This window comes from Struthio camelus, chromosome 10, assembly GCF_040807025.1.
Source record: "Struthio camelus isolate bStrCam1 chromosome 10, bStrCam1.hap1, whole genome shotgun sequence".
Taxonomy (NCBI): Eukaryota; Metazoa; Chordata; class Aves; order Struthioniformes; family Struthionidae; genus Struthio; species Struthio camelus.
In genome coordinates this window covers 23,084,993-23,100,328 of record NC_090951.1, presented here as the reverse complement: position 1 = coordinate 23,100,328, position 15,336 = coordinate 23,084,993, and the positions used below count along the sequence as shown (strand labels likewise).

The 15,336-nt window shown below is 58.5% G+C and overlaps 1 protein-coding gene across 2 annotated transcripts; it reads right to left on the bottom strand.

The window, feature by feature from the left end:
• Nucleotides 1-540: 540 nt before the first annotated feature.
• CALB2 (calbindin 2) lies at nt 541-10,157 on the bottom strand. 2 transcript variants are annotated; one of them, XM_068956088.1, is made up of 11 exons: nt 9,967-10,157; nt 5,651-5,727; nt 5,065-5,154; nt 4,700-4,780; nt 3,589-3,645; nt 3,312-3,389; nt 2,999-3,054; nt 2,256-2,295; nt 2,113-2,166; nt 1,517-1,588; nt 541-1,133 (listed from the first exon to the last, which is right to left on the bottom strand). In XM_068956088.1, exons 1-11 carry the CDS (start codon nt 10,055-10,057, stop codon nt 1,017-1,019), a joined length of 813 nt encoding a protein of 270 aa, XP_068812189.1. In that variant the 5' UTR covers nt 10,058-10,157; the 3' UTR covers nt 541-1,016. The 2 variants fall into 2 exon arrangements, with proteins under 2 accessions (XP_068812189.1, XP_068812188.1); XM_068956087.1 differs by having other exon boundaries at nt 5,065-5,157; nt 9,967-10,136.
• Between the last annotated feature and the right edge of the window lie 5,179 nt (nt 10,158-15,336).

Genomic DNA, 15,336 nt, shown 5'->3' with positions numbered 1-15,336 from the left:
CATGGCATGGGGTTTCTGATCTACTCCTGGCAAGCTTTTTTCTCCGCCATCTATAACAGCTCAATTAGCCTCAACAGAGCTCAGGGGCTTTCTGAAAAAGCTGAGAAAGTCACCAGATGTCTCCATCAGCTCCATTTCTAACCAAGTCTCTCCTTGCTGCTGTCCAAGAGCTCCCCATCCATCGGCTGCACCACCAGCAGCCAGCACCCACTGAGCCAGAGGCTTTAAGCTTCTCCATGCTGCATTCAGAGCGCTTTGGGAAGACGAGAGAGGAAGATAGCTCACAGAGCAGTAAAGGAGTCACACCTACCTATCATTAGAGAGGTGTCTCCCATATCCCACCCTACTACAGCTATATGCTGTGTATTGATCTAACAGCCCACAAAATAGAGCAGAGCACTCCAAGCCGTCTGTCTGATGCTGGTGGCCGAGAGCGTGAGTGGGCAGCCAGCCCAGGGGTCCCTGCTGCACCCTGGCAAAGGGCCCAGCCATGCACGTGCCCACCCAGAGGAGACGAATCAGCCAAGGCATAGCACGGGGTCTGGTAGCAGTACTTGAGTTTATTTGTAAACTGTTCTTTGGTAAACAATAAAAACGCAAAAGAGACCAAACGAATGAGAAGATCCCCCCCCCCCACAAAAACCAGCCAGCCCGATGAGGAAAATAAAAGTTCACGCCAGCAGCAGGGATTTTAACAGGAAAACAAACTACGGCAAACTAGGGAGAGGGGAAGAAACCCAAGAAGAGCTGCGCTAGCCCCCTGTGCAACGTGTAAGGGTGAGGAAGGGGCCACGGGTGGATGAGGCCATGCAGCGCACCCCTCCCGCGCAGGGGGGGGCAGGCCCCAGGCAGAAGCAGGTGGGCGAACATCGGCAGAGGGCATGGCGAGGTGGGCATAGAGCTCCCGGCCGGCACTGCGGCAGCCGTGATCCCCTCTTCGTGCTCTCTTTCGGCGCAGTGATGGGGTGAAGGGGGAGGACCAGGGAGGAGGAAGAGGAGAGGGAGCACAGGGGACTCTACATGGGGGGCTCATTGCAGAGCACAATTTCCAGTTCCTTGCGGTAGAGTTTGCCCCCATCAGAGAGGTTCATGATGCTCTTCCTGTAGTTGGTGAGTTGCTGGATGTTCATCTCCTGCAAGGAGCGGGGCAATGGGGGCTGTAGCAGCGACTGGCTATGCCCCCACATTTCCCCATGCACTGCCTTGGCCCTGGGCTCCAGCAGACCCCCAGCACCCTCGATGTCCCCTTTGGGTGCTGCGGCCTCTCTCCTGCTCCAGTAAAGCCTCCCTGGTCCCTCAGAGCCCAAATGTGGTCCATGGGAGCTCTGGCTGTATGTGCTGGGCCACAGGACTAGCTTTTATCCTGAACCGAGGGCAACATGGACACAGGGGGTGGAAGATGTCCCCGTGGATGTGCAGAAGGGAGGAGTCCTGCTATGAGCGACGCGGCAGAGAGAAGGTGCAGGGAGCCCGAGGGGTGCATGTTCTCCCTCCCACCCGGCCCTTCCCCACTTACTTTCTTGTTCTTCTCATACAGGTCTTTCAAAAGTGCGTCCAGCTCATTCTCATCAATGAAGCCGCTCCCGTCCTGGCCAACAACGGAGGGATGTGAGCACAGGGAAAGACATGTGCCTGGCAAGCCCACCCCTGGGAACAGCAGCTGGATCCCTGCAGCTGGTTGTGGAGGGCTGCTGGATGCAGCCAGGGTCTCTGCCCTGGTTGCTTGTCTCTCAGGTACCAGCACTCCCTCCCTGCATCAGGGCAGGGAATTGATCCAAAGGCTTTTTTTTTTTTTTCCCCCCCCGAGCTATTTTTGGCTGGAGCAGTCTTCCAGGTCAAGTTGCTCCCAGTCCAGTAGAGGGGATGGGAAAACTAGGAGACCCCTGGAAAGCAGGTGACCTTCCCCAGAGCCTCCCCAAAACATCTTCCATATGGCAGCAAAGCAGAGATGAGAGGCCAGGGCTCCCCCAGGCCTGTGGGTCACTCCATCCCAGCCTGCTGCTGCTCTGAGCCTGACCCAGCTCACCACCAGCCCAGCGCTGAGAGCCCTCTCCCTGCCATCAGCTCTACCTGATTAAACCTCCTTGTCCTCCTTTCCCGCTGCCCTCCTACCTTATCATAAAAGGCAAAGATAGCATTGAATTCCTCTGATGACAACTTCATTCCCTGGCAAGAGAAACAGATGTGAGGGAGGGGAAAGAGGCCACTGCAAACAGGGAGTAGGAATGGTTTGTTTTATTTATTCATTTTTTTACCTGAAACTTAAGAAGGAAGTTTTCTTGCACAGGCAAAAGTCTGAAAAACAAGAAGGCCAGAGGATGAGCAGGAAGCAACCAGGTCACAATGAGCCAAGTGTCCCAACAGACAGGAAACTGCTGCAGAGCAGGCATACAAGTGCCGTGCTGCTGCGTCAGCCACACACCCAGGGAAGCGTTCGTGGGGCTCAGCGCTCTCATGGCAGCTGCCTGGCCTGGCCGAGCGCTGCCCTGATGCTGCTAGGCGAGAGCTGAGCCAGGTCAGAGCCTCTGCACCCAGCCACAGGTTCCTGCCTGGCACCAGCATTTCTGCAGCAGAAGTCAGATGAGGGAATTGATCTGGCCAAAAATTCACTTCCCCCCCCTCCCTTCTCCAGGTTAGCTTTGAGCCAGATGAGCTTCGAGAGCCGAGTCAGGCTGTGGGCAGGAGGCTGGGCAGAGGGCAAGGCTGCCCCACTCAGTGGGAACGTGGCCAGCGTGAGCTTACAGCATGAGCAAATTGAAGAGGAAAACCTGCTTTCCTCCAGTAGCTAATGTCAAAACAAACTTAGATGTGAACGTTTCGAGGTTTTTCTTCCTTGCCACTTGCTTGTTTTGCACCCCAAATCCTGACAGCGATGCTGATCCGAGGTGCAGAGGGGCAGCCCAATTCGTGGTCCCAAAGCCCCTTTGCATCCCAAAGTATCCGAGGAGACATCCCCACCCTGCGGCCTCCAGCTCTCTTGGCAGGAGAGAGGTCTTACCGGGACATCTCTGAGAGGCCCAGCTTCCCATCTCCGTTCATGTCGAACATCCGCAGCTGTCGGGACACGAGCAGCAGCCAGTTACCCACTGTCTCTTCCCTCCCTCCCTCCCGCAGCAGGGTGGGCAAAGGCAGGGGATCTGGAGCTCGGCCCCAAAAGGTGGCAGGATCCCCTGCAAGGCCGTGCTCGCTCCGTCTGCGGCAGGCTCCTCCAAGGGGTGGTGAGACTCCCATGCCAAGGTAGGAGCAGGGCTGTGCCATGCCATGCCGGGAGAGAGACAGGGCCAGGTACAGGGGCGAGGGTCCCCACTTACGATGGTCTGCGTGTACTCCTGCAGTTTCGGCTCGTCATAGGGCCTATTCGCCTTCTTCAGCAGGTCTGACAAGAAGCCCTGGAAAGAGAGCGAGGCGGTGGCCACAGTGCGGTCCCACCAGGCTGTCCCTACCCTGGCCGAGCACCCCACGGCCTGTCAGCAGGATCCCAGGGGGCAATGCCCTGTGGGACTGGGAGCAGGCACCCGGCACAGCCCACCAGCACCCCTGGCCTGCGCGCATTCCCCCCCCCCGCCCCCAACTCAGCTCGCAGCCCACCTTGAGCTCGTTGGCTTCGATGTAGCCACTGCGGTCCGTGTCGTACCTCCGCCAGGCCTGCGAAGGAGGCAGCACAAGTGTTTGGGGGGGGGGGGGGGGGGAGGTTCACCTCCCCCTTCGCCCTAGCCCTGCTCCCTCGAGCACCCCCTGCCACCCTAGCCAGGATCGGGCCATCGCATGGCTCCCATTTCACTGGCAGCCCCAATAGCCATGGCACTGCACGCTCCCCCCAGCTTTTGTCTCGGGAGGGGACGGTTGAGCAAGCCCAGCCACACACCATGGCAAGAATTCAAGCGCGTTATTATCCCCCACAGCGGCCAGTGAGGCAGGGCTTTAATATTTGATTGCATCCCCCAGGTGGACAATAGCATCCGCTTAGCAGCTGCCCTGCAACAGCTGCTCCTCTTTCAGCCTCGGCCAGTGGTTTGGACACAGGGTTGCTTTTCCAAGCATGGCTTGAAAGCCCCCCACTGTGTGGCGCTGCCTGGCAGCCCCCAGCTGGGCTGTGGGAACCACTGACCCAACCCAGCTTGGCCAGGATTTCTCTACCAGGCTGTCTGGGATTGGCTTTGCCCTAAGCACAAGGGCTTGGCAGTCGCAGCATCATCCACCCAAGCCTGGCATGTCCCTCCAGAGCAGGGCAAGGGATGCAGCAGCTGTTTCTCTCACTCCCGAAATGTGGCCAGCCCTGGTGTGGGGTGCAGCTGGCAGGGCCAGCACAGCCCATTTATTCAGGGCGCTAAGGACAGACCGCCCCGGCTATCCCAGAGGGGAAATTTAGGGAAGCAGCTATCAGTCCTGGCAGCTCACCTCGGTCTGGAGACTGGGATGAAATGCCCAGCTGCTCTGAAAGCTGCCAGAGGAGCTCAGAGGACTGGAAAAGCTCATCTCCTGCGTCAGGCAGGGGCCGGGCCAGGCCAGGCTTCCCCAGGCACCAATGCCCAATTTGGGCCTAAGGTTTGGAGGAGACCAGGAAGCTCCTGCCCTGAGCCTGGCTCCCGCTCATTTTTCCACAGCAGAGCTGGGTGCCAGAACTTTGGGGACTGAAACATGCTCGACAGGCTGCAGCTGGAAACGGCATAAGGGCAGCATGAGCCCCTGCCCTGCTCACCTCCATGAACTCCGAGCTGGAGCCGACATGCTGGCGGAAACACAGCAGGAAGTTCTCCTCCGTGGGCAGGATCTGAGCCAGCTGTGGGGGACAGTGAGCATCAGTGGGGACCCCCAGGAGCCTCATCTCATCCCAGGAGGAGGACATAGGTCCCCAGCAGGTGCCAGTGGCTCCCTGCTCACCCTCCCAGACACAGCACGAGCCTGTTGCACACAGAGGGAGATTTCTACTTGCTCACGGTACCCCAAAGAAATCACTGCCACCACCAAGCTTTGCCTGCTGTGAAGGCAACCCACTGGCCCTGCAGCCTTGTCCCCTCCACATGGGGCAGGGGCAGCTGGTCCCTGGGAGCCAGTGTAACTCACCTCTGCCATCTCGATTTTGCCATCTGCATTTTTGTCATACTTGTGCATGAACTCCTTCATCTTCTCCCCAAAGTTGTCCTTCTTGGAGTCCTGCTGGCAAAGAGCAGGCACGGGAGTCAGCTGCATTTATCCTCCCACCACAAACACCCTGAGAAATCAGAGCTGCCTGGGCCATCCGTCATGTTTTTGATTAGGATTCACTAATCCTAATTCACTTGGAGTGATTTCCTTCACTCCAAGTTCCCACTGACCTGGTGGCATGCAAGCCCCTTCCCTGCCTGCAGGGTCTCATGGGCACAGATAACCCTGGAGAGCCAGGTGCTCGGGCTCTGGGAGCCTCCATTGCTGCCAGCCTCATGGCAGCGAGGGCACTGCCCTTGGCTCGGACGCAGTGGCAAGGTCCTGGGGAGATACCTGGCCAGGACACACCAACGAGACGCATGCTCGCGGCTCGCCGAACCCACCCTGACTCTGCCCCAGCTCCAGTCACGCTCATCTGGGCCATTCCCAAACGAGACAGCGCCGACGTGAGCCTGAAACAGCAGATGGAAGGGAAGCAGGGAACAAAAATAGGAGAGGGCCTTACCACGCCAGCCCCTTTCCTGGCACTTTCTAGCTCCTGGAAGAAGTTTTCCAGCTCTTTGCCTTCGATGTAGCCGTTTCCTGGGGAGGAAGATGAAACACGAGGTGTTGGTGAGCAAGGGACGCTCTGGGGCAAGGCGGCACGCAGGGCCTCCTCTGTGGCCAGAGCAATGGCCGTGGGGAAGAGGTGCCTACCACCACCACGGAGCATTATGAACCTGGTGATGCCTGCCTGAGTTTGTCAGGAGCCCCAGACAGCTGGGTTTTACCCTAGGGCAGGCACAACCCCAGCTCTCCCCCTGCACACCTCCTGGCTCGTATGCCTCCAGCGTTGGCCATCGCTGCTGCGTCAGCAGCACCTGATGCTCTAGTCGGGTGCCTTAATGAACCTTTGCACAGCCCCAAGGGCTGAGGAAGGAAGAGAAGACAGGGCACCTGGTGCGGGGACAGGCCTGGGCACCCAGCACCAGGCACTGAGGGCTCTGAAACATCCCCTTCCCCAGCCGCAGCTTTCTTCTCAGGAAGGCCCCATGGCCACAGCAGGCTCCTCAGCAGCGTCTGGGTGCCTCCCCGAGGTAGCGGGCTGGGCAGCTGGCCCCGCCACCAGCTGCCATCTGCCACACAAGATATACCTAATGGCCTTCACCACTAATATATGTGTCCAGATGTGGTTTCTATGGCAACGGGGCATTCTCTTCGCCTTAATGAAACCGCCACAATTAGTTTCCGGGCAGTCATCTTCTCTTCCAAGCCCGATTCATCTCGGCGCTTTTCCCTATAATTGCTCTTCCAAAGGCTTCTGCACTCAGGGTGCTTTTCTGTGCTCAGGAGATGTAGCAGGAGGAAGGTTCATCAAAGCTCTAATGAAGTGCTCCCTCGGCAGCAGCTGTTGGTTCCTCTGAGCCCCGAGGGGGTGACAGGAGTGACCTGAAGCAGCGGTCGAGCCATGTGGCCACCTTAGCATGGGCTGACAGCCCCTTCTCCCCACGCTTCCTTTTCCACCAGCTTCTGCCAGGCTCCCACATCTGGCAGAGGGAACAGCCATGGCACCTCCTTCCCAGCTGCCTTGGGAGCAGGTCATGCGCACCGAGATGCAAATGAGCTTTTCCTCTTGGACAGAGCTCCACTTTCGCTGTGCTTTTGCATCTGAGGGACAGCAGAAACCAGCTGACCTTGCCTTCTCCATCCCTTCCTCTGCTACCCTCCATCCACCCATCCTGTCCTTTCCCTGCCTGGTCCAAGCTACCCTGAAAGCATGAGGAGGCCAGAGCCAAAAGGCACATAAATGCCTGCTCTCCCCTCCACACCCACCATTGACGCTTGAATATTTCCACACTTACTTTATTCCCATGCTCAGATCCTATAAACTGATTTTTGCTTCTCCCAAAATGCCTGGCAGCACTATTCGTCCTCCTCCTTCACAGCAAAGCGTGCAGGAGAGCCACAGGCACCTTTGAATTTCATTGCAAAAAGAAAAAAAAAAGAGCCATAGGCTTGAGCTGGGAGAAGGATAACCCAAACGAATATCATGGCCAGGAGCTGGATTTCCCCTAAAGCAAGCGTCTGACCTGCTGTAAGCAGGGCTGCACTGAGCGGCCCCTCTGGAGAGCTATGGCCGGTCTGTACAGCTGTGCTGCTGACCCCAGAGCCTCCCCGCATTGCGGAGCCCACTGCTGCGCTCTGTCATGTCCTGATTTGCCCAAGTGCCTTGTTCAGAGCTGCAGTCCCTGGGACGGCCAAGCTGCTGCCACAGCCTGCATCTGAGCATGGGGTGCCACACAGCACCCCGGGCTGGCTACTTCCTTCTGCAGCACCCTCAACGCAGGTTTGTGGGATCCGTCAAAGGACCAGCCAGAGGCCTCATGGCCACGTATGGCTTTTTATGCCCCCTTCAGAGCAGAGACTGGTAGCATTGCATGGAGACCTGCCTGCCAGGCATCCATCTCACAAGCTGGTGCCCCCCAGCAGATACACCCTGAGCACATCCCCTGAGCTGATCTGGCAGCCAGGAAAGTGAGGACTTCATCACCTCATCCTTCTCGTGGAGAAAAGCCTTTTCTGCTGCCCAGCAGCGTGGCCAGGGCTGCTATTTCCCCAGCTGCCCAAATCCCCGCATGCCACCTGCTCTACAAAAAGCCCTAAGAAGGGCTCACGGGAGTCATGTGCAAACGGGACCATCTTACATCCCACCTCTGCTTTGGGGCCTGGAAAAGGAGCTGGGGCACCCAGAAACCATGCCATTGGAGAGGTGTGGGGGCGCCTGGTGCCGCAAAGCCAGGCCAGAGAGGAAGGTCACAGCTGTTGGGAGAGCAGATCCCCACACCCCTGGCGGACGGAGTGGGAAGAACCACTTTGTGGTGATGTGTCCCTGTCACAGAGGGTTTTAAGAATAGGCCAGAGCAGGGAGCAGCTTGGACCCTGAGGGGAATTGCCCCCCTTGCCCTGCCTCAGGGCTGCTGGCCAAGTAGGGATCCTGTCTGACTGCACCTTTTGGAGATGACGGAGCACATCCAAGAGCATAGCAGAACACACTGCAAAAGATAGCGTATCCCCTGCCCAGGACATCTCCTTTTCCAAGGGCTATCCCCGCAGGGGGGACAGTCAGCCAGGTGTGGCAGTGGCACTCAGACTTCCCCACGGGTGCTGCCACTGCCCCAGCAAAGCCCACGCGCAAGCACTCCCACACCCCAAGCGGGGTGAGTTAGGGGGAAACCCCAGCTCTGCAAGCGGTAACACTAAAGGGTGACTGTCACCCTATGAGCACAGCCACAGACTCCTGCATCCTGCCAAGCTGCAGCCAATAGATGTTCCAGCTACATGACCTGGATCTGGTCCCTGCTCTGGCAGGGCAGGGAACAGTCACCATTCCCTGGGTGCCGCAGGAGGGGCCCAGAACACCCAGCTAGGAGGATTGCACAGCACCTAACAGGCTGATCGCCGACTCCAGCAGCTGGGGATGCCACGTGACAGCTCCCAGGAGGGCTTGTTGCTGGCCAGCCTTTCCGAGAGCCCCAGCCCCTTCCCTTGCCAAACAGCCCTGGAAGGAGGGGAGGCACAAGGATGGGCAAGAGCTTTCCAAGGGCTGGTTTCCCCAGAGAGCCCCAGCTGAGCCAGCTTCACAGCCCCAGAAAAATAGTTTTTCAGTGCAAAGTGATTTTTTTCTGATGTGATTTCCCCCCCCCCCCGCTTTCATCAGCAAGACAAATGCAGCCTTTCTGCCAGCTCCAGCAGGGACCCTTGGCTGGGATGGGCACAGACCAGCTCAAGAGTCCAGACTGGTCCTTGCTGAGCAGCCTCTTTTGAAGCGCGGGGATTGATTCTGATCTTGGTTTTGGGGCCTGCCCAGAGCTGGCTCAGAGGATACCCACCAATAGCCCTGTTGCCCACCCTGGATGCAGCTGCACAGTGGTAGCAAGCATGCCCAGCCAGCACTGTGCCATCTGGGCAGAGTGGAGAGGTCCCCATCAGGGACATGGCTGCTGCATCTCCATGGCACAGAGCTCTCTGCCCAGCAGGGCTCGGGAGCCACGGGAGAGCCCATTCCCCATCCTGCTCTGGGGCAAGGGACACCTCCTCTGCCATCCCCTGCCTCTAGGGGACAGTATGTCTCGAGGTCCCAGCCTGCATCCACATTGTCCCCCAGACCTCTGGGCAACCCGGGTACAAGCAAAGGGCCTCCACCAAGGTGGTGGATGGAGCAGAGCAGGGCTGCAGCCCTGCTGCCATGAGCCCAATGGGGGGCCCACAGCCCAGGCCTCCCCCAGCAGCACCACAGGGACACTCCCCCCAGCAAACCAGGGGGAAACTGGGCTGGTAGCCCCAGGCCAGGTAGACCCAGCTTTGCCTTGAGGCACCCCCGGAAGGGCAGGCCCTCCCCCCCCCCCCAGCCTGCTCTCACCCACTGCCCCCAGCACAGCTCAGGGTTGCTGCCGGCTCCAGGAGACACCCAGCCCTCGGGGGGACTTGGGGCCCATGGGAAGCTAAAGGGAGACCCACAGCACCCCCAGGCTCGGCATCCCCCGAGTCGGGGGAGCCCAGATGGGAGTCGGTCTCGGGGGCCGGTTATCCCCCCCCAGTCACGGGGCTCGCTCCTGACGGGGCTCCGGTACCGGGGCACTAACCGCCCTCTAGTGCCGGGGCTTTCCGCATCCCTCCGCCGCAGCCGCGGGCCCCCACCGCCCCGACGGCCCCCGCGATCCCACCGCTCCCGGGGATGCTCAGCTCAGCTCAGCTCAGCGCAGCGCCGCCCCCCCCACCCCAGGACGCGGCGGCGATTTTGGGAGGCGAGTGAATCCGAGTGTCCCCCGCGCCGGGACTGACCGTCAGCGTCGAAATGCTTCCAGACGTCGAGGAACTGCGAGGCAGTGAGCTCGGCCAGGTGGAGGTGCGGGGCGGGCTGCTGGCCGGCCATGCTCCCGGTGCCGCCGCTCACTGCCCGCCGCCGTCTGCGCTCGCCCGTCGCCGCCTTTTATAGCAGCGGCCGCCGCGGCGCCGCCCACCGCCGCCAGGGGGCGCCGCGGCCCCGGCACACCGGCACCGCCGGGCGGGGGCCCCGGGCTGCGCCCTGCCCCTGCGCCCCGGCACCTGCCCCCGGCCTCTCGCTCCGTTCCTGCATCACTGCATCCCTGCGTGTGCCACCCAGCCCTGCCCACGTCACCCATGTCACCCTACCCTTGTCACTGCATTCCTGGCCCCGTCAGCCAGCCAGGCCCTGTGTCGCTGGATCTGTGCTCCTTGTCACTGCCTCCCTGCCCCCTGTCACTGCCTCCCTGCTGTGTCACCCGTCCTTGCCTGTGTCACCCATCCCTGCTGCATCACCCACCCCTATGGGAACCACCCCAGGCAGCACTTGCTCCAGCATGGGGATGGATGTGCCGGAGCTGGACGCTGGGGCTCGTACCCCATGGGAACATCTGGGAGCCAGAGCAGAGCATCCTCAGGGCCAGCGGGGATGCTGCATTCCCAAGGAGGGTGGCAGAGCCGATCCTGCCCGTAGGAGCTGTGCTGTGCTGCTGGGGAGCCCTGGGTGTCCTTCTCCCGGTCCCTCTCAGTCCTATCCAAACGCCCCCACCCTGGATCACTGCTCCTTTTCCTGGGGCCAGGAAGAGGAGGCATTTTCCAGGCAGCCCACAGCAGCCTTGGCAATGTTTTATGCACCCTGTCCTGGTGCCCCAGTGCTCCCTGGGGGGGTGTCCCGAGCGTGGCTGAGGGAGCTGTGCAGCATCACAGGGACATGGGGACGTCCCTGGCTCCAGCTCGGCAGCTCAGCAGTGTTAGGCACAGCACCAAGAGCACTGGAAGGACCCCCCCATCCATGGTGCAGGTCAGGCATGTGCCCGCCCAGCACATGAGCCAGCCTCTGGCGGCTCTGGTCCCTGGTGCCAGAGGGTCTGACTACTGTTGGGACCTGCTGGAGGCTGATGCCAACCCTGAGAGGCTGTTTCAGCCCATGTCCTCTCCACATGTGGAATCAGCCACCCCTTGTCCCCGGGAAGCAAGCTTGGCTGGGGGGGTGGCTGGAGGGAAGGTGCACGTTGGAGCACCTGCAGCAGGAGTGCGTTCACACATGGGCATGAGTACAGGGGACACACATGTGGGGCACACACCCAGATATGCTGCCCGGTCCGGTGGGTGCCGATGGGGTCTGTGCTTGGCCCATGGCCCCCCTGCCATCTCCAGCTCCCCCAGCCCTGATTTACAGCCATTTGGAAAGTTGGCTGCAGTGAACAGCTTTGTGGCTAATGATCTCCTGGGCCAGGCACGAGGAGCAGTGTGGAAGTAACCCTGGTCCTGTGGAGCTGGCGGCAGCAGGTGCTTGGCTGCAGGAGCCCAGCACCTTGGCGGGGGTGGCGGGTCTCATCGCTGCATAAATGACGCCTGCAGTGGGGCCGTCACCTGTGAGAGCCTGGCCAGAGCAGGGAGGCAAGCCCTGGGCACAGCGCCCAGAGACTTGCCTTTTGGCTCGCCAGCGGCTTCCTGGCAGGACTGACTGTTTGCAGGAATAAGCAAGGAGTCCTTAGATAAATGTGAAATTTTTATCCACAGAAACATGCGGGCTGCTGTGCTCCCATCCTTACTTTGCTCACATGCCTTTCCAAATCTCTGTTTGAGGTTTGGCATCTCGCAGACTTTTGTTTTTTGCCTTTCAGGCAGGAGCTGAATAACCCTGCAGGGCTGCTCCTAGCTGGCCGCGTGGAGCCGAAGCAGCCTCAAACTGCAAGGAAGGACTGGTGCTCTGCAGCTTCTCCATCCTTGCTAGCGGGCTGTTTGGTCTAAGGGAAGGTAGCAGCATTGGCCACTGCAGTTGGCCACAGGGGCAGGACGGTGGCACTTCGCACTCCGTGACCCTGCACTTCCAGGCAGTTGGTCAGGGGTTTTGCCTCTTGGTGCCTCCTGGTCCCTAAATTGCCAGGAAATTTCCAGACCCAAACAAACAGCAACATGTGGGGTTTGTCATTGGCTCCAGTGCAACCTGTCGGGAGGGGGGGGGAACGTTGCCATGGTTATGGGGAGAGGGGAAAAAAAAAAAAGCCCCGATCCAGAGAGACAGTTTGGCAGATAAAAGTGCTTAATTAAAGATGAGAAGAACATAGAGAAGTTCAGCTGCGCGCAGAGCATGGACGTAATCAGCGCCAGGCAGCTGCCAGGAGTTATCCGGTGGACTTCACGTCATACCGGGTGTTGAGGACTTTTATTTCTGTCTCTCAGCAGATGCCTGGCTGCTCGTGGCAAGGCAAGCGGGACAGCATGCAGCCCGTTCAGGAGCTGCTCTGGGGCCGAAGCACCAGGCGTGACAGCAGCGGCTCCATCCGTCCGCGTGGCTAAGGGCACGGGAGGAAGCAGGGACAGTCGCGCCGCGGGGAGCACGGACAAGCTGCCTGAGCAGGACCTCAGGGTTTTCCTAGCCCTGGTGTGTGGGAACAGCTTCACCAGCTGGGCGGCCCAGCTCCATCTGAGCCGGTACCTGGTAGAGAGAAGGTGTGAAAGAGCAGAGCGACCCTTTCTCTGGCATATCCGCTCCTCCTCCTCCCTCCTGGAGCTGGCAGTCAGAGCAGCGCTAGCAGCCCGGCGTCTGTGGCCAGAGGGGCTTTTTTGGTGCTGCGGGAAGGCTGTGCTGCCCTGTGCCCTGCTGAGTGCAGGGCTGGCGCAAGATGGTCCAATGGATGCCCGGCCCAGGAAAGGAAAAGCTGTGCCAGCATCCTGCAGGGAGAACCGGGCTGGGAGGGTGACTGTGACAGGATGGCCTTTTCCTCCCGCTCTGCCTGCCCCAAGCACCCTTCAATCACACGTGGAGATGCTTGAGGGTGTCTTAGGTGCTCGTTTCAGCTTGCCCGGCACGAAGATGAGTCCTGAAAAAGCTTTCTTTTACCTTTGAAGCACATTTTCTCACTTTTCCCACCCCAATCAGCCAGAGCCTGTTGCTTTTCCTTCTCTCTCCCTTCAGAGTTAAGTTTTCCTGGTGTTTGAGAGCGGAAACTTGCTGCATCCCAAGGGCTGGACTCAGCTGAGACATCCCCACGTGTGCAGCAGCTCAGGGACAGAAGTGGGGGGCATGGGGAAGTGTCAGGTCCTGAGCCTCAGCCCCTGATCTGCTTTGCAAGGCTGGTAGCTGCTGGTAGCCAGCCCCTTCTGTGCTGATTTTCCCTGTTTTCCCAGTTTGCTGTAGCCCCTGCTCCCAAATCTGCCTGGGAATGAGGTTATCGCTGCATGTTAGCCAGGGTTTTCCAGCTCTCCCACCTGACATGGCAAGTGGGTCACCCCTGTGAGGGGGATGCTGCTGCGGGGACTGGAGTCTGAGCATGCAGCCCCGCAGCAGCGGTGGCTCAATGTGCAGTTGGGATCCATAGCCCGCCACCATCACGTTGCTCTGGGACACCCCACTGATGGACACAGAGAGGTCAGGGTGCTGGGGCAGCTGAAGAAGAGAGTCTGGGCTGGAAAGAGGAGCCAAGAAATCAGTTGACATTTTAACTGAAACCCACCTTTGGGACTTCCACCTCTCTGCTCAGGTTGGACTTGGACTGGCCACTTAGTGGAAAATCTAGGGCTAATTTTTAGATTGTTTCCATTTTTTCTCCTTTCTCTTTGGTGTCAGATAGACTCGGCCCAAGCCAAGAACGTTTTCAAGCTTCCTGCCACCTGAAGGAGCCCACAGCTGCTTGTAGGAGCTGACATTTCTGGCCCAGCAGCCCAGCATTCCCTGACATGTGTTTTTTTGGAAGGATTTGGACCAGGAGCTCTCCAGGGCAGGGACCTACTGCTTTTTTCAGGTCCATCCGGCATGTAGCTGCTCAAAGCCCGGGCTACCACAACCTTGAACCGACTCCCCATTCGTACAGACACCAGTAACTCTCAGCAGCTGCTCATTATCTGTAGGCAAAATGTGCGTTTCTGGTGGCAACACTCTGCCTGGCCTAGTGCCAGGCCTCCCCCTTCTCCCAAGCTGCGCCCTGGCAGGAGATGGCCCTTCCTAGGGGAGAGCATGCTGCGGGGCTGGAGGGGGAGATGGGGGCCTCATGGCTGAGATGCTGTTTGGGAGAAGGCAGAGGCAGGGCTGGCTGCAGCCCCCATTCCTGCCTGCAGCTGCATTTACCACCCAGCAGGACTCCCAAGTCAGATGAAACAGGCCCCAACGCTGCTTGCTAGCTTTGATTTCCTTCTTTTCCTCCTCCCTCTCTTGTCTTCTCTTTTAACTACTTCTGACATGTGAAAAGGGTCAGGTCTGGTAAAGATGCTCTTGCCTTCTGGGCAGGAAATTCACTGGGCAGCCAGGCACTGCTGGGCACCTGGGGAGCCCCCACCATGCACCAAGACAGGGCAAAGGGATGGGGCGAAAGACCTCTGTGAAGCATCCTGAGAGACAAGAGTTCATTACTCTGGGAAGGAGTTTTGCAAATGTTTCATCTGGATTGAGAAAAAGCCTCAAAGAGCAGCTTCTAGTGAGGAAAGCAAGGGGAGTTTCTCTTCCCTTTAGAGGAGTCTCCTGGCAGGGGTGTTCAGGCATTGGGCACAGCCTGGCAGAGGAGGGGAAACGGCGAGGAGAAAATTGGGCTGGATGGATCCCTCCAGCCATCGCCAACGGACTCATGGCCCAGCCCATAAACTAATTCCTTTCTAGAAGTGAGATTTTGGAAATACCTAACCAATCGCTCTGCTTGCAAAGTCAGGCTGCCTCGAGCTCTAGTTCAGCAAAGCGCTTGAGCCACCCTTCTGTCCCAACTGTACCTTTTACGCAGCTAAACTAAACAAACTCAGCTCAGCCGCCTGCCCTGACTTGTACGATATCAGACGAAGAGGGATGCTCTCTGTTGTTCCACATATTCAGCATGGCAGGGAAGGGTTTAATTCTTTCTAGTGTACTAAATCGTTGCAGTGAAGACTTAAAGCTTTTTGGAGGCAAAAAAAAAAAAAAAAAAAAAAACCCACATAGCAAAAACCCCTTAATTCAAATGCAGATTTCTGGTAAAGAGAAATGTCTAAAGGAACTTTGATAACTTGAAGGCAAAGCCTATGTTCAGTTACTGAGCCGAGACTGAAAGTATATTTTTTAAAAGCTTTTTGGTTTACTTTTACGTTCTGCAAAAGAGTGCAAACAATGATTCTCATGTAAAAGAAATACTGTGGTAAACTGAGCCTTGCACAGCAAACAGAGACTGGATCACACTGTCAGATTTGCTGGAGGGAGGGGGG

What these genes read in the sequence shown, in the direction of transcription:
- CALB2 (XM_068956087.1), bottom strand. Translation starts at nt 10,057, where the DNA reads ATGGCCGGCCAGCAGCCCGCCCCGCACCTCCACCTGGCCGAGCTCACT. An exon ending in GCAAAATCGAGATGGCAGAG is followed by an intron (nt 4,781 to 5,064) that starts GTGAGTTACACT and finishes TGTCCCCCACAG; the next exon opens with CTGGCTCAGATCCTGCCCAC. An exon ending in GGCCTCTCAGAGATGTCCCG is followed by an intron (nt 2,296 to 2,998) that starts GTAAGACCTCTC and finishes CTTGTTTTTCAG; the next exon opens with ACTTTTGCCTGTGCAAGAAA.